At 38.2% G+C, this 18,596-nt stretch overlaps 1 protein-coding gene across 1 annotated transcript; it reads right to left on the bottom strand.

The window, feature by feature from the left end:
• Positions 1–840: 840 nt before the first annotated feature.
• On the bottom strand, positions 841–18,512 carry ABHD18 (abhydrolase domain containing 18). Its single transcript, XM_058803656.1, has 14 exons — positions 18,428–18,512; positions 16,270–16,419; positions 15,805–15,913; positions 13,183–13,267; positions 12,602–12,702; positions 10,841–10,919; positions 10,666–10,750; positions 10,173–10,200; positions 8,270–8,408; positions 6,417–6,506; positions 6,027–6,128; positions 4,766–5,144; positions 2,645–2,807; positions 841–2,002 (listed from the first exon to the last, which is right to left on the bottom strand). The coding sequence occupies exons 3-14, from the start codon at positions 15,894–15,896 to the stop codon at positions 1,951–1,953; spliced, it is 1,395 nt and encodes a 464-aa protein (XP_058659639.1). The 5' UTR covers positions 15,897–15,913; positions 16,270–16,419; positions 18,428–18,512; the 3' UTR covers positions 841–1,950.
• Positions 18,513–18,596: the final 84 nt, after the last annotated feature.

The following is an 18,596-nucleotide window of genomic DNA, read 5'->3' as shown; positions in this document are numbered from 1 at the left end:
CAAAATCTGTCTTTTCTCTCTTGCATTTATTCAAGTCTTTTCCCTTGCCATCAGTTATCTCCCTTTCTCATAGCTGCAACAGAAGCTGGACACAAAACACACAATTACGTTTAAAAAGTCAGAGCTCCAAAAGCTGCTGAACAGCAGACAGTGCTCTGGTAAAGCACTCTCAGTTGATGAATATGCTTGTAAACCCTGTGAATCTTTTAGTCAAGACTCAATTTTAAATTTGTAAGCTTACTAATATTTAATTTCAAACAAAATTTCAAATGTTTGGTGTTTAAACGTGCTAGTCACTTCACACTTGCTCCCCATATACAAAACCAACACTGTCCAAAGAAATAATGAAAAACCACTTGAAAGAAGCAATTTAACTTCCAGCAGACTAGAATCTCTTCTATATTTTCAGTAAATTTGTATGTTACATCATTTGGGTTATTCAGAATTGTTTCTCTTCAGTTTTATCTGAACACACCTGATTTTCAAATGAACAGTGATTACTAGTCCTATCTACCTGACTAAAATCCAAGAGAATATATAAACTGAGCTTTGTTTGCTCCATACTCTGCCTACCAAAAACCTTTACAGTAACCATGGAGATGAAAAGTGCTTGATTGGAAAGGTGCAGAAGTCACATATCCTGAGAAATGGCTGCATTTTTCTGTTTGTTTCAGAATAATCCTGGTTGTAATTGTTCTAAATACTGAAGTGTTTCAGTTTTCAATTTCTCTGCAGATTGGTTTAAAAAAAAAAAAAAAAAAAGAAAAAAAGATGTGGAGAGATACCCACACAGTTGGTACATGAAAACACATGACAACCTTTTATTCTGCTGTAATTTGTTGGCATTTTTGATCCCAAAAGAGGAAACAACAGAAACAACAGACTTTGGATTTTCTTAAATGTGTTCAAAATCCAAATTTCTTTATTTTCCATCCAATTAAATTAGACAAGTGTTGAAAAATAAGGAGCAAACCTAACTGTTTCAATAACCTTTAGTCTCACATTTCTTTTAAATTATACAGTGCAAGTGTATTTTGCATATCAGCACTGAGTGCACTTTAGAAAGGACATCTGTTGAAGTATTTCCAACAGGTCTTTATAGCACCATATAATCTGCTGTCAATTTAACTGCTTAGAAAGTAAAATGATATTTCTATTTCATCTATCAATCCAAAAAAAGAAAATAAACCTGAAAGCTTATGTTATCCAACTGAATTAATGTAAACAATTAATTACCAGACACTTGATTTTCACTTATTCCAGTTTTTTGTTGATGAATTGCTACATGATCCTTCTGTAATGGCACGGTTTAATTCAGTGGCAGGAAAACTTCACAGATGTATTGAATGAAAACATCTCTCTCTCACTTTGACAATCCAAGGAAAAGTCTCTCTTTGCAAGATGTGGTGCTGAGCCCTCTGCTGAGGCTCATTTTCAATTCATAATTGAAGAGAAAAGCAGTGACAAACACAAGAGGCTGAGTGCTGGCAAAGCCACGGTACAACACAACAGGAACAGCAAGGCCGTGAGGAAGCGAGAGGTAACCGAGGTATCTGGAACAAACCAAAACTGCACCAAACACAAGGGAGCAGCTTAGCCCACAGCACATTTTACATCCTTCCAATACTTAATTGGTTTGTTTTCTATTGACACAGGATTCAGAATTTATTCAGAATTGAAGGAACACACCACCTGATTAGACATGGAGTACATGAACCATCCATGCACTGACAAAAGCTGCTGCTGTTTTTTCACAGGTAACGCTGAAGCAGCTGTGTCAGAATGGCACTGGGCTGTAATGAAAGCAATGCTGGTACTTCACCACTTCTGGTAATTGTTACCTACAACAGTCAGTGACCATCTGCTCAACACTACAAGAGGCTTGTTTTCTAAACATGAGTTCCAGTAAGCTGAATTACAAATGAGATCAGTCTGAATGCATTAGAAAGATCACATGGTGTATTTCTGGAGGAAGCGGTCAAATGCATCGTAAATTGCTTGTCTGGAACAGGAAAAGAGAACAGAATTTGTATGATCTGGGAAAAGGCAGATAGAAGTGGCATTTTTCCATATATTTACAAATATGTCTACAAAGCTATCATCACAACTTCAAAACAGTGTTCAGTAAAAATGTGGTATCAGGTGGTATTTTCTCCTTCCCTTATTTCTAGGATCTCTCACTTCAATCTAGTAATACATTTGTGTTTCAGGAATGAGTGGGACTATTTTCCAACTTCAATGCAACTGGAAATGTAGATGAATTAGGAGTTTTCTACTCAAACACATCATCGACCTGCACAGCTTGAAATTTTTGAGCAACTATCATAAAAGTGAGGCTGAAGTTTTAAATAGCAATAAATGACTGGTTAGCATACATTGACCTGATATAGTGCTATTCTTTTTGTTCTTGCTTAGACTTCCTAAATTATGTGTACAGTTCTTCCTAATCCCTTGTATTTTAAAATTACCAGCACAAGTATTTAACTTTTTGAAAACTACAGAACTGCCCTCATAAAACTGATCTACATAACTGTCTTTAGAAAATCAAAGCTTGACATTGCTAAGGCACAAATTCATGCAAGTACTACTTACTGAATTTTGATTAAATCTAAAATTTCATTTTAACCCTTTCTGTTCACCTCACCTGAAGAGTCCTTGTTTGAAGAGGTAGGCACTGACATGACCTCCATCCAGATACCTGATTTCACAGCCTGGCCAGATCTCCTGCAGGCTGCGCACGCCGGTGCGAGGGATGTACGCATCCTCCTTGGCTTGGACCACTATGATCAAACTTGGGTCAACTGGAACTAAGGGACAGCAAAGCACAACTGAATTCATCTGGGCTAAGAAATAGAAACACAGCTGAGATTTCTGTTGTCTGAATGCTGTTTTCACAAAAAATTCAATTATTTGAAGCTTTAATAAAATTACATGTTATAAAATCTCCATCAGAATTTATCTGGTTTTTGATGTTACAGTGGTGAGGCCATCAGTGGAAAAACAAACTAGCCTTTACCCTTCCCACCCCTAGAGCAGAAATTCCTCCAAGACTTGTGAAGTTGACAGAAGAATTCTCTTTCCTCTTATCAACAAAACTCTAGAGCATTCCTGTCAGTTCTTTGAGATCCCTTTTTATTGGCAAAAAGAACTATGGATTTCAACAGAGTAGAAGTTTCATATATTTTTCCCCTCAAGGAGGAAAAAAGAAAACTTTTCATACAAGAGGTCAGAAAGTACAGCCCATGTTCACTTCCTTTTCTGTTTCCTACATGGTTTACTTGCAATATAAAAATCCCAACATATTGTTATACATATTTATTACTCATAAGCAGAACTGCATCAATCAGATTACTAGCAGGATGATGTTGAGAAAAATAACACTAAAATTATGTTGAACACAGAACATTTCTCCTTCAAAAAGAAAATATGTGATAAGTTAAAGGGTGACCAGCCAAGATGTCTGGCATTGGGGTATCACAAATAATTTAAACCCTTCCTTCTTTCATACTAAATCATATATAGAGAATATGCAAAGCTAAGATAAATTCAAGTCTTCCATTCAATTTTCCATGAAATCGGAGCATTAGGCAGATTTTCTGAAGCTCCAAGGATACCCTGGCAGGGAAAGCAAAGTCTCCCAGAGAATGACAAAACCTGGGAGACTACTGACACAATAGACTCCATCACTGACAAGTGCATCAGGGTCACAGATCCTTTTCAGTTCCCAGAAAGGTCAGTGCTTAGCTAAGTGATACCTGGGCAAGTCTAGATAAACAGGAAAGTCTGCACATGGAATAAAACTTACAGAGCTTTTTCTGTCTACTGAAATAACTTTAAAAGCTTTAAGGAAAGCACTTCTTAAAGTGGTATACCAGTGAATACTACTGGTATTCATCACAAAACATCTCTGGCTAGCAGTGAAAGAATCTACACTGGTGTAGATTCCTTTTATTCTGTGTTTCCTTTTAATTATTTGGAACACTTATTTAAATCTAAACACTTGTACAATGGAGTACAGAACGCCAGGATTAAGAAATGAGGTGGCACAGGGGCTCAGTACCAAGAAAGCTTTGACACTAAAAGACAACTGTGTCTGAAGTGAAAGCACGTTGTAGGAGATGCCCTCAGCATCAGGTTCATGCAGAGCCAAACCACAAAAGGAATTCTGAGCCCCCACTCCAGCAGAACCTTTTAAGGAGGCTGTAGGAGCAATCACTCGTTTGCCTTGCTGCAAAGGGTTTGGCCAAGGAATGCTGGACTACAGCTCCCCCTGTATGCTGTGCCTGTCCTGGGAAACATTCAGCAGCCTGCAGAAGGACCCCCAAAATGTTTTTACTGGCAGTATCATTCAGACTTGAGGTTCAGTTATGCAGGCTGCTTTCTATCCTAATTCAGGGTGAGATTTCTGCTTGAAAAACCTTATTAATTAAAATTTATTACTCCTAGGTATTACTCACATCACACAGGTGTTTTCTTCCTTTAGATAATACAAATTTGCACTAATTCATATCTGAAAAAAGCCACTGCAAGGAAGAGGAGAAAAATGTGCAAAGATACTGAGAGGCGATTTTTTAATTAACTTTCTCATTAGCTGGCCATCAAGAAGGAACAGACAAACAATTAGGAAATGGAGTAGTAAATAGACACTACAGAATGATGCTCACAATATTTCCACATGTCAGCAAAGATGCCATCAGGTAAGAAAATGCCTTCCTCCCCAGTGTATTTTATTCAGCTTTCCACCCTGAAACAAAGAGATACATACCTGGGAAGTTTGCTACGTGGGTACATTCATCCATTACTCCCTTCATGAACATTAAGGATTCTCTCTGTAAAGTGTCACTCCTTCTCCTTGTGTTTATCCTGTGTCCTTGTGGGCTGGTTAAGTTTTTATTGCTACTGCTACTGGTGGAAAAGGTTTGATTTATGCACTGCATTTTAGGAGCATCTTGCATTAAGAGTCCTTCTGAAGAGGCACTTAGAACACTTCTATTTGTGGCAAAGCTGGGAACAGATTCCTTAGATACTGTGTCATTCAAGGACTCAAAGCTGAATATTCTGGAAGTCATGTCCATGTCTGCCAGACTGTCCACACTGTCAGGGAAGTTCTTCACAAAGTCTTGGCCCATCTTGAAAGAATCCGTCTAAACAAAGACAACAGGTAAGGGTTTCTTCCTTAAATCAGTTGGTAATTTTATTTTTAAGATGAGGTCATAATTTAAAAATTTTATTTAAACTTTAAAAAGACACTACTAGCACTCCTCACTTCTATTTTCAGCTTGCAGGTCATTCAATGAAATCCTGATCATCATAACCTCTTGATAATTTCATTCTACATTTCTGTCAGTTTAAAAGAATGCAGGAGGTACTTACATATATAGAAGTTTGTGATATAAACAATTGTTTTTCTTTCTATATTAAACTCTGAATTTGTAATTGCAGTCATTTAAGCTTAAATGACCTAATAATAATAATTATAGAAAAATTAACATATGCAACCAGGTCTAATCTTATGTTTAAGACTGAAAAATTGACAGTCTCTAAATACTAGAGTGACACAAGCTGAACATCTTGAAAAACATTACTTCTTTTCATTTTGTCTTCCCCATCAGTGCATTTGACTTAAAAATGACAAGTGCCCAAGTAACAACTATCTGCTCATCTTCTGCTGCTGTGAGGTATTAGAAAAAGAACTATGACAAAGGCAAGAATCTTAGGAGAAAAAGAAAAAAAAAGGCATTTATCAGAATTTTGATAGAACATATTTTATGTTGCAGATTACACTGTGATCAAAGGAAAAGCTTGTAGCAAGGGCTACACTTTAAATTCATTATACAAGCAAAATATTAGTTTTGTTTTTCAAGTTTTTCCTTCAAAGACTAAATTCATCAAAGCATAAAGAAACAACATGCCAGTATGTTCTAGCTAAGAACTGTCTGCTTTTAGTGGAAGTAAAAAGAAGTTGCATTATTTGCTAGATTTGCACGTGTAAATATTAGCAGCTGGGTAAAATAAACCATACTTACTCCACAGTATTCAAGCATTTGAATGATTTCTTCTTCATACACAGTTTGTGTGAAATACTGTTTCTCCAGCTCTCTCCAGTTCACTGCCTTACTCAGCACACCCTGAGATGAAAAACAGAAGTATTCAAGTAAAGTATTACAGGTAAAACCCAGAGGTCATTCTAAAATAATGATACAGGCAGGAAATTCCCCTGTTCCTGTCCTGATTTTTTCAGTGCAATTCTGTTCCCAGACAGCCCTCAGAACTATTGCAATCAAAGCACAAGCACATGTTATAACACAAGACATGGAATGCCACCTCCCCTGTGGCCAGCCCAAATATTTTAATTTACATTTCTGATTATAATCCAACATATTAACAAAAAATGTATTTTGGAATTTGTTAATTACCGTAGTGAAGACTGCAGAGGCTGTTGACCAGGAAAGACATGGGATCAATGGCAATGGTTTGGGCCAATTTGTCACTGCCAGTGAAGCCATCTAGAATCAAAGGCACTTATTACACATTTTAATATTGAATTCAAAATATGGTAAAAAGAACTCTCTCATCTTCAGTTTCTTTGTTGACATGGTATTAATGAAACATGTGGTGCCAAAGAGTTAAGGACTGTGGCAGCTGGATATACTTTCACCTGTTTAGAAGTTACTATCTACTTCCAATGATATTTTAAAAAATAAATGTTGCTCTGGAAAGGACTCATTTCAAGGCTGAATATCATTTGGTTATAAGAATTCCCAATGGAATATTTACTAAATATTCCATTTATTACAATTAAAATTCAATTAATTATATTTGTAATCCATTAATTACCATTATAACTATAAAAACTAATACAAGCTATTACTTGTTTAAAACCATAAAAAAACTTCTATAAAGCTCTCCACCAAGCTCTTGCAAGTTTATTTCAAGGCAAAACGAAGGCAATCTATGAGAAGGACTATTTAAAATTCTTTACTTTCAAAATCTGTATGCAGGAAACAAAATTTGAAGGAGAAGTAACTCAACATGTTAAGAGCACTCTTTTTATGTCCTTTAAGTTTGAATTATTACTTTTTTTAAATTATTACTTATTATTACTTACTTTTGCATTAGTTCTCAGAACATATTTTTGTGACTATTCTGTTTATCCCAGAAGAAGCCAAAGCAAGTTCAATGCACAAAACTTCCCCATATGATATGTTCTTGACAAATTTTATTTTATTAATATGAAACACCTCGTGTCTGTTCTAGATGTTCCAGTAAGTGGATTTATGCAACTGAGCTCTAATTCTATTCTAATTATTTTTATTAATAAAAAGTTACAAGAACCACACATATCTATTTTCTGATTCTGTCCAGTGGAAGTCTCTTCCCTTTAGTGGAACTGAATCAATGCTTACAACCCTCCATTGTAAAACACACTCTGTAGAGGATCAACATCAAATATCACTTATTTCACAGAATTTTCTGATTCAGCAGGGTGATGTTGAACTAAACCAAAGGTGCTCTGTACATTTATGACATTTACAGTTATAAAACTGTGCTTTAGGGGAATATTTTCCTTTTGGGAAACACTACCATTACCATTATTTACTGAGCTCCTAACAAACAAAGGTAGGTATGTTGTTTTAATCAGCTTTGCCCCTGTGTCTCACAGAGCTGTGAGAATCTGCAGAGACACAAGCAGTAACATTTTAACTGTGCATTATTCTTTCCTTAGTGATTCCACTGCTGGTTTAGTCTGAGCATGCACAGTGTCACACAGAAAATGTTATCCACCTCACCACAGAAATCCCTGATCAGTACCAATGATCACTGACACCAAAAATCACCTCAATTACAACATGCCTACAAAGAGGGGGCATTTCACACAATGCGTTCAAACACAAAGGTTTAAGCAAGAAGAAAGGAGGAAAAGAGGGAGAATTAGCAATCGATCAGTGCAGACTTTCTTTCAGCAAACATTTCTGCCCCCCACCCTTGTGGAAAAAAAAAACAATTATGTGAGAAGTTTATATTCTTATTAAGCCTGCTGGGAGCTGGCTGACAAAGGGCTCTATGATTTGTCAGTACATATTAAGGATTATACTAATTCAGCACCACAGAACAGGAGAATTGCCAACAATTTGTTTCTCATGACTCCAAGCGTTTATTTTAAAGCACTTCTGAGACCAACATTGTAAAACAAATTATTTCCGTATGCTACATGATCAAATGAGAAGTTAAAAGAAAAAATTACTGAACAGGAGATATAAAAGCTTACATGTCCTCCCATGGATATTCCAGTCATCCCTAGGGGTCCATAGCCTTCTCTCTCTAGCCAGTGCAAAAGAGCTGCCGATTCTAGAATTAGAGCTCCTCCCATCACAAACAGGTCCGAGACATTTTTTAAACATGACCGTCTTTTCTCCCCAGAAAAGGAAAAGAGAGGGTTTATTTTCTAAGATTAGACTCTGACAGTTCTTATCATTCTATACAGACTTTTATACACAGCTTCAGCACAATCTCAGAGAATTTTGGAGCTGAACTCCTGTTGATTCAACAGGAGGAAAAAGCAAGCCCAGATTTTCTGACACCTGTAAATTTTGTCTAAATGAGGACTAGAGATAGACACCTGCCTATGCTTTTAATGTAATATCACTGACAGCTTTGTCTTTTGGAAACAATTACCAACATTAGCACCTCACTAGCAGCAGTATTCTGTCCTGTAAAGTTGTAACAGATATTTTAGAAATAGAATCAAAGTGATACAGTCCTAGGCGTACACTAGCTTGTTTGCAGAAACAAGGATTTTTTTTTTTCTTATTTACCTGTTTTACACCATTGAAAAATTGCACACAACATTTGAAGAGCAATCAGAATGTCAGCTTTGGAAGCTCTCATCAGTGTCACTGTAAGACTGAAACTGTAAAGTGGGAAGTTTGTCACGGTATTGAGAATTCTGCAAAGAACTAAAACACAGAAGACACAAAACAAGTAGAAATCTATTTGGCTGAGCCATCAGAGGGACTCTAAAAATAACAGACCTCTAACTTGGGGAGTGGGGCTGAGGATTTTCAGTACCACAGCCAGGTTACAAAGGGCTCCTGGCCTCTCCTGCCAGTATGCCAGCGTCACATTTGCGACACTCTGAAGCACAAGGACAAAGCTCACTGTGAAGTCACACAGAAATGAGCAGAGCTGCTGCAGAGCAGCATTTACAGCCTAATGCAATTCTCTGCTACAGCTCAGTGAGATTCCTCAGCCCTCTGCAGCTGCTGTATTTACTGAGCACTGTCACCTGTTACACTGGGGCTGTGTGACCCTGGATTGGAGAGTGACAATCACCTACTGGGGCATTAGAGTCCCCAATACTGGAAATTAACCTACCAATGGATGTATTCCAGCACAAGCTTCCTCCTGTCATTGTCCCATAATCTTACAAAAAACACCTTCTCTGTGTCTTCTAGTCATGTTAAATGTCTGAATTAGGATTAAAAAGGATTAAAACACCAACTCATGTTTGGACTTTCAGAAATATTGGGAGACAAAGCTTTGCCTCGGACACGCATCCTGCTGAATTCTGATAATAAATCTGTGGTTTGAAAAATGTAAAAACTAAAAAAACCAAGACTGCTAATTGTCAATTCCAATTTAAGAAACTGACTGAAGAAATAAACCCTGTAAAATACTGAATATTGCATAGTGTCCTGACTAACAACCAATCAACACCAGGTTTATATGCCTGCAAATTGCTAAAAGGTCTTGGAAAAGCAAAATCGTAGCAATTATCATTTATTATGTAAATGATAATGGAAATATGCTATGTGAGCAAAGATTATTCAGAGCTGACTGAAATATAACAGCAGCACTTGTACTGCAGTCGTGAGTCAGGAATATAAAATGGCCCTGGCTTTTACTCACACAAGATGTTTGCATCTCACTCATACTGCAAGTGCATCTTGTGCAAACTTCCCTGATCCCTGAGATCTCCTAACACAACACCCAAAGCAGTTTAGCAAAGAGCAGACAATTTCCAATTTCACATAGGCAGGCTACAAGTGGTTTTTGAAATGTTTTTTTCTTAATAAGCCATCAAAGTTTAAACAACTATTGGCTCAAAAGAGAAGAAAAGAAAAGCAGTATTTTAAACACATGGTATCCATAAATGTAACAGGAATACTTACAATTGATCCTTAGGTTTTCTACAGCCATGTAAAGATTCCAGTTAAAGAAAGTAAAAAAGGTTTTAAATAATATGGATAAATAGCATGAATTAATTGAAATTTGGAATTTAAACTCCCATTGTTTAATTGTCACTGCAATAAATTCAATCTATTTCAATGATGCAGTTTGCAACATTTTACTGCTGTCAGATATATGGGTAGGAAAAAAGTGTAACTTGAGATCCTATTTAATGAAACAGAATAATATTGCTATACAAGATGACAGAACAAAACTTGATTGTTTTTTAAAAAAACCCACCTAAATCTGAAGTGGTAACAGCAAGTTTCTCAGAAGTTACCTGAGGCACCATAGAATTGTGCTTCACATAATGGCCATACTTTCCTAGCTTCTAGCCACTGGGTACTAAAAAGTTGATGTTTTATGAGTATGGTAACTCTTCTAGCTTCCAGAGGGGACATTAGAGTAACTGCTGTGTTTTCCACAAAAGGATATAGTAAGGATTTTCTAGCAGCAGGGAAGCCATAGAGGCTTCTTTGATCATTGGCCGTGCCATTAACGTGCGTCTCCTCCAGAAGTGCTGAAGACAAGATGCACAAACAACACAGATAAGGCAAAATTTATCATTTCATTTCTCAATAACAATTAATTTTACATTTTCTACACTCACATGGTCTCCAGTGCCTGCTAAATGAATGCACACAGGTCTGTGCTTGCCATTCCATCTTCTGGGTATGATGAACTGAAATCTGTGAGAAAAAAAACATCTATTTTAGCAGAGTAAGAATATTTATTAACAAGCTGCATCGAGAGAAATTAATTAAAAAGCAAAACCAAAACAACAGAAGTATTTGTAACCCATGCAGGCAAACTGCCAGCAATTCAGCAACATCATTTGTCATGAACACATTCAGCAAACAAAGGAATCTGAAAGTAGGACAGAAGAAAAGCCAAACAAGAAAAGGAGCCAAGATGAAAGATCATGTTCCTAAAAAAGACTACTACCTCATCATCACAATTTAAACTTTGCAGAGTGGAGAAATGCAACTTCAGATAAAGAGCAGCCTAAACAAGCATGTCCAGCTCTCCTAGGCATCATTGCTACTTTTCTCCTGAAGGCACAACAGCTGAAATTGAAGATTAAGATGAGTAATAAATAAAAAAATGATCAAAACCCCAGCATACAAACCATGAAATTATTATATACACTCAATAACAATCAATTAATGTCTTCTGCTGCTACTTATTTACAATTTAAACTACTGGAAAAAAAATCCCTTCTGAGCCACCACTGTTTTCCCCACAAGATGGAGCACTGTTACCTACAAGAGTGTTACACTTCAGGAAATATTCATGAGGGAAATCTGTACATCTTGAAGGAAATTTCAGGGAAATTTGTACATCTTGAGGGAAATTTGTACAACTTTCCAAACTGTCACAATTCTGGTCAAAGTAACAATTATCATAACTTGGCTAAAAAGCACAAGAGAGCAGAGATAAGGAAACAATGAGCATATTGCACTGTCCAGTGCGGCACTAATTAGTTTGGTAATGTTAACAGTTTCTTTCTCTAACTAGTAGAGGTAGAACAGAACTGATTTCTTGAATCAAGATTTTTCTCGCATTCCTTAATGTTCCATGCTTCAGCACACATACAAAAACCAACCAGAATTACTGACAAAATTTCCAATGTCAGTATCAGCTCGATGTTTACATTTAAACTCAACTTTTATGTTTATGTTATGAAACAAACAAAGTCTGGGAAAAAAGATTCATCATGACAGTTCAGCACCAAACTAAAAACAAACAGAAATTCTGCTCCATTTGCAAACCCACTCCTCATCTGCAAAGAAGTGTTAGTGTGAAACCAGCACTGTTAGGGAGCCTCCAGTTTTCTGTAAGAATGCTTTTTTTCACTTTCTTTTGTTTGTATGCCAAGTAAGAAAGGAACTAGATTCTCTGGCTACAATACAATAAGCTTGTTACTTTATCACACATACAAAATTTTTGTATTCAATGGAAATGGAAAGCTGGAAAGGCTCCTTCAAATACAACACAATATGCTTTGATATGAACAGCTTCTCCTGCTACATATAAAACAATAATTACTGTTCCTCATTTCCAGCATCCCCCTCATTTGCAAAACCCAAACCAATAATTCAAAAAACTCAGGGTATTCCACAGCTTTGTGCAATATGATTTCTACACTAAAAAAAACCAACAAAACAACCAAAACCAAACCACCAAAGCAAAAAAGTAATACTTTGCTAGTGGATATATTTTTTTAAATACATAGATTGAACTATCACATGAATAAGATTTATTTTAAAGATTGTTTGCATTGCAATCAATTAGCTGCACAATAAAACTACTTACAGACCATTATTTCCCTGCAGCACTAATTTCAGAAATACCTGCTGGTTTCTCTTACCTTGCTACAAGAGATTCCACTGGCAGGATACCTGGCACACAATGAGCCAAGGGGGAAATGAAGTGCCCCTCAAGGATTTTACAGTCTGATTGCCCCTCAACCTGCAGAAAGAAAGGGACAATAGCAATAAATATTCTGTCAGTCTGTAACTTGCTCTGAAAGCAAATTTCCTAAAGTAGGATTTGTTATAGCATAAAAAACTTGCTTAGAAAACCCCAAAGCTGAGGCCTACTCCTAAAAATTTGTTATCAACAGAGTCAAAACACTTGTTTTCAACTTTGCTTTTATTAAATAACCTTTTACAAGAATCAAACAAAGGTGTAATGCTGCCCCATTTTAAATACATTTGATAACAGACTAAGTTTTGAACACTTTTTGAGTTTTAACATTTGACATCTCACTGCCCAACTATTGTGGGGAAAAAAAGCATCTGTGCAGGCACTGCTTTAGTCCCTATTTCCTTCTACTCTCTTCTAGCAGCCTATAAAAGTAGCCTGGTGTTAAGCTTCAAGTTATTTCACCTCTTATACCCTTAGGAAAATAAATGTAGTTAAATCACATCATCTCTTGCTTTGAAGTACCTTGTCAATGAACACTGGGTAATCTTTGGAAACCAGCTTCTGGCATTTTTCCCTGTTTCCAATAATCTTTCTGAATTCAAATATTCTGTTGAAAGGAAACAAGTAGAGAAGATTCAACTTTTAATCTAAAAAAAAGAAGAGACATATTTATATAAAATTTCAGGAGCTAAAGTAAGCCACAAACAAAGAAAAGTTATGAAGCCAGCATTGTATTTACAGATTAATCAGGCCACCACAGGATGCTTTTAAGTTAAAAAAAGTCTCAGGAACCTTGCTGGGAAACAGAAAACTAAGAGGCAAATCTGATTGCTTTCTTCTGCTGGTTAAATGGGCTGCAGAGCCACACAGAGTAAATAAAACAAAACCCTTCTCAGAGGTACACAGTGAGAGGACGAGATTACTGAAGGACATGAACATTCAAGAGGCAATGGCTGTGTGCTGCAATGTAAGAAATCCCTCCTGGAGCAAAGTGAAAGATTGCTTTCACAGTTAAGCACATGAAAAAATAACCCAGGGAAACTATAAATGATCTTCATCCTCAAGGGATGAAGTGCCAAGAGACTTGAAGAAACAAAGAAACAAAACAGGGATTTTGACTTGATGCTCTCACATTGGCCCCTTCAACCTTAAATACTCCATAACTTGCTCATTCCTATGCTCATAAATACACATTTTACCTGACAATCTGAGTGAAAAGTACAGAGAAATGACCTCTTCACCTCCCCAACACCACAGAAAACCCAAAGAATGGAAAGAAAATCCAGTTTATCAGCACACAAAAAATAGCTCTAGTTTTTAACCTTTGCTTTTCTTATGGAAAACAGCAAGTGCATTAAGTATTCCTGAGCAAGCAAAGGTAAGGATGTAAGATGTGAGTGTGGAGGGTAAGCTAAATGAAGAGATGCTTTGTTTGACAATAAAACTTCTAAAAATACTGCATTTGTTTTTTCTAGAGTTAGGTGCATACTGAAGGCTAAATCTCACCTCTGCTGAGGAATTTCAACCCTTGCTAATGAGTTGAAGACAAAGAGTTTGGATATTACCATTCACCACATCAAGGGTGAGCACACAAAATTTCAGATTAGGCAGAGCAGTCTGTCACTCAGTCTTGGATAAGACTGAATAATGATCACTCACCATCACAGTGATGGGCTAACAAACAAAAATAAAACCCCTCCTCCCACGAGGCAGTGTGAGGAGTCAGGAGAACACAGCATTCCTCCTCCTTCATCCAGGTGAAGCCAGGCTGCTGGGGAACAGCTCATCATCCTCCCAGTCAGGGGCAAAATAGAACAAATCTCTTCCTCTTTTCAGACCAGCTAGCTTGCCTCCTGCTTCCCCCTCACTTTTGATCTGCTGGGAGAGGGGTTTCCCCTGGATGAAGAAGGAACTGTAGCTGATATCACTGCTGCCACCAGCAACACTCCCCTGCTGCTGTTTGGTGTGGGTGTGATCACCCTCCAGAGCCCAGGCAGGCCTTAAACTGGGGAGCAGCAGCATCAGGCAGAGGCTCCCTGGATGGAGACACATTTGGACTGGAGGGAGATGGAGATGGGGCACTGCAACTTGCCTGTGTCTCACCAGGAAGCCCAAGGTCTTTACAAGAGAGGGGTTGATAACATGAAAGCATCCCACTTTGGATACACACATGGAATAGAACACAGAAATGCTGCAACCAAAACAAACCTCACTGGTTTTGGTTATTCCAACCAAAGGCAAGATTCCCATTTTGCAGGAAAGTCTGCTCTTTAAGAGAAATATCAACTGAAGAGACACACAAAGCAATCCAAGTGCCATTTCCACATCAGATCTTGCACATGGACTTAAAAAAAAAACAAGCTCCCATAAAACTCCACTGCTATCCAGTGCACAAAGTTTTATTTCAGTAGTTTTCAAATGTTTCTTTATTGATTTTCGTATACATAAAAGTGAGCTTATTAAATGCAGGTTTATAATTTCTTATCTAAACACTGCACAATGCAGAATATATATACTGTCACTTCATTTTTATACTCAAGAAATACAAATGCTCAACTTTATCTTTATATACTTAAGAAATACAACTTCTTAACTTTATCTTAATAGTAATTAATAAAAATAATCAAATGCTTAAAAAATTAAGATACTTCAATTTTTTCCTTATTTTAAAGACAACTAAAAAGAAAGATTTTGCTGCTTTGGGCTGGGAGAGAAACTTCTGATTAAATCTTACACTTTTAAAACTAATTAGGAAGTTACAGAAAGATAGCAAGAACCACTTTAATGTTAAACAGAAACAATTCTTCTGCAGAAATTTGTCAAGTTTTGCTTTTGGAAAACACTTGCAGAGATGCTGTTTCAAGTATGTCATCAGATAAACACCAGTAAAAACTTAGTTGGACACACAGACATTCTCTCAAGAAGATCCTCATTAAACAGGAAAAAAATTGGAAATCCTTTAAAGGCTTCTTTTAAATCCAGTTACTCCCTTGGTACAGAAACACATGATTTCTGGAACAGAACCAACTTCAACACTTCTGCTATTTTAAATACAGGATAGCAATTACTGTTGCTACTTCAAGGGTTGGGTTATTTTCCTTTAAAGTAACATTTCATTGATGCTGTTACTTTTGAACAAGTCACCTTTTCAGATCCTCTGGCTTTCCCCATCCTCTGATGAACAGTTTAGTGAGGAGAAGCTTTCGGTACAAGACATCTAATTTACTCACACCCATTAGCAGCACACTGTCATCTGGGGAAAAAGCAGAGGTAAAAACAAGGCAGTTAAAATCCACATTATTTTATTCATTGATTGTAAGAAAGAGGAAGGAGGGAAGCAGAAGAAGCTTTCTGCTACAGAGAAAGTTCATTTTTGTAACCTTGCCTTCCTTGGTGCAGTAAACATCCTAATGCTTATTTTATGTGTTCCTTTCCAATTTTGATATTTCTTATCAAACTGATGCTCCTCCCACTCCTTTCTGGGAAGAAATCACACCCTCAAAATCCTTGCCAGGACCATTTCTCTTTCTACAAATACACCAGCTCAAACAGAGCTAAATCTACCAAGATTTTAGGCAAGCTGAGTATTATTTTCAAAGCAATACTTACTGAAGTGAACAGGGAGCCACTGCTGAGCTCTTCCAAGGAAGAAGGAAGAAAAAAAACCAAAACAAATACAACTAAAAAGAAGAATTTAAATCTGGTTTCTTGGTCAGCAGGATACAGGTTACTCAGTTAAAGTCCAGGATCTGTGTGCACCTAAGAAAAGAGCAGATTTAATAATCAAACATTTGGTTACTGAGTTCACTTCAGGCATTTTCTACTATTTCCAGATCTCTCCATACTAAATGTACTCCATAAGCTCATCACACTCCAAAATAGTGAAATTTAATTTCTGGGTTTTTGAAATTTTATTTTCATCCAAAAGCATTTATTCTGCCACACTCCAATATGGTCATTTTTAAAAATAAACTTGTTTGACTACAACAAGTCAAAATTGTGATCAGATTAACAAAAACATTCCTCTGCACTTCTAGAAAGCGAGCATTTAAGAATCAATATACAGCATAAAAAGGAGAACTCTCTAGAGAAAACCTAGAATAAATTACTATTAAGAGAAATTATAGGCACTTGAATTTTAGAACAAGCATGCTAGAAAGCCCCAATGGCTCTAGGATGGTTCAATCACCACAGGATAAAAACAAATACATGAAATGAGCAGAAAGTCACAGTGGGGATGCTTTGTTTTAAAACATGAAGATGTAGATTTTGCTTTGAGTCCGAAGTCTGGTCTGACAAGCTCTCTGCTGCACCAAGGGAGTGCCAAAACAACTTTCTAGGCAAGTGCATTATATTTAAATGTAATATTGATTGAGGCAAAAGCTTTCTCTCATCTTCTCCTCTGCTTCATTGATGGAATGGAGCCTCTGAAGTAACTCTTGATATTTCAATTAATCAGAATCAAGATAAAAGCACTACTGGAAAGAATACAGGAAACACTAAATCGAATTAAAAAAAAATTCCTAGTATGTGTAGTATGCTGCATAGAACTTCTCAGAAATATCAGTGAGATAAAAATTGGGAGGATTGCCCCTACTGTATCTCTGTAACAAAAGGGCAGGACATGCTCCAGTCACTGCCCATCCATGCCTGCATGGCAGGACAACTACAAACAATTTTAGTGCCAGGAAAGGCAAATCCAGCTGCTGGAGGCTGAAGTTTTATAATTTCACATCAACAGGAGTATTTCAGCAGTGAGGATTTGAAATGAATGAGAGAATCAGGAAAGGCTGTTTCAGAATTCAGCTTGATTTCCTCCACTTGGCAGCTCCCATGCCACATCCCGATCCCGCTGTGAGACAGGTCAGCTGGAAGCAGTGACCTGCTAACGATGCTGAGGAGCTGTGTGGCCCTAGAGACACGATCTGTGCCATGAATCTTGAATGAATATACTGTTAACACAGAAAGCTTTACATAACTGCGAGCTGTGAATGGAAACCGCAGCAGATACAAAAGCACGCTAAGAAGAAACATAGAAACAGACACATAAACTCATCCAAAACCCAGCACGTAAAAGGTCAGCTCTTGGTTTTTATCCGTGCAAAGAGCTTCGGTTACAAGAAAATCAGCCCTGCAAAGTACAAGGCCCACAGTGTAGTTTCTATTCTATACATGGATGTGAAAAAGCCACCGAGGCTGTTTTAGAAGGCGGAGCTGCCAACTTCCCTACCCTCCCTCTCTCTATTTAAAAAAATCTCCCTTACAATTAACGCCAGCTCCTTTTCTGATAGAAGAAACGCCTGCTTAGGAATGAAAGAAATCACACAGAAGTCACGCCAAGGCAGACACAAGCCCCACAACAACTCCACAAAACGGGACGGGCACGCAGGAGCCGGAGCATAAACAACGGGGCCTAAAGCAGGGCTGCGAGCAGCTCCCTGCCAGCCTGACCCGAGCACTGCAAGGGGGCAGGTGCGATCTCAAACCTCTGCCATTGCCCGATCTCAAACCTCCGCCATCCCCCCCGATCCCAAACCTCCGCCATCTCCCCCGATCCGCAGCCCCAGCCCCCGCAGGAAGGGGCGGCAGGAGGCAGGACACGGACACGGCCACCGCCACCCCTCCACCCGCCTCAGCTCGCCCCGGGCCGGGCAATGCCGTGAGGGGGAGCGGCTCGGGCAGCTCCCTCCTGCCCGCCCTCCGCGGGAGCCGCTCTGGCATCGCTCCCCCAGCCCGGCCCGGCCCGCGAAGGTCACCCGCTGCTCACCCGAAGCGCTGCCGCTGCTGAGGCACCACATAGGAGGGCGGGAGCGGGAATTGGAGGAAGAAGATGAAGAAGAGGAGGAGGAGGAGGAACAGGGGAGGGCGAAGGGCGGGACGGGGACGGCGCGGACGGGACGCGGCTCACGCGCCCATGGCGCTCGCGTTCCGGCGCC

Source organism: Ammospiza caudacuta, chromosome 4 (genome assembly GCF_027887145.1).
Source record: "Ammospiza caudacuta isolate bAmmCau1 chromosome 4, bAmmCau1.pri, whole genome shotgun sequence".
Classification (NCBI taxonomy): Eukaryota; Metazoa; Chordata; class Aves; order Passeriformes; family Passerellidae; genus Ammospiza; species Ammospiza caudacuta.
The sequence above is the reverse complement of the archived record's forward strand: the minus strand, read 5'-3'. Positions and strand labels throughout refer to the sequence as shown.

Coding starts and splice junctions, on each gene's coding strand:
- ABHD18 (XM_058803656.1), bottom strand. CDS start 15,896: ATGGGTGTGAGTAAATTAGATGTCTTGTACCGAAAGCTTCTCCTCACT. Junction 8,409..10,172: donor AGAAAACCTAAGGATCAATT/GTAAGTATTCCT, acceptor TGGGGAGAAAAG/ACGGTCATGTTTAAAAAATG. Junction 6,129..6,416: donor CCTCTGCAGTCTTCACTACG/GTAATTAACAAA, acceptor TTTTCATCTCAG/GGTGTGCTGAGTAAGGCAGT.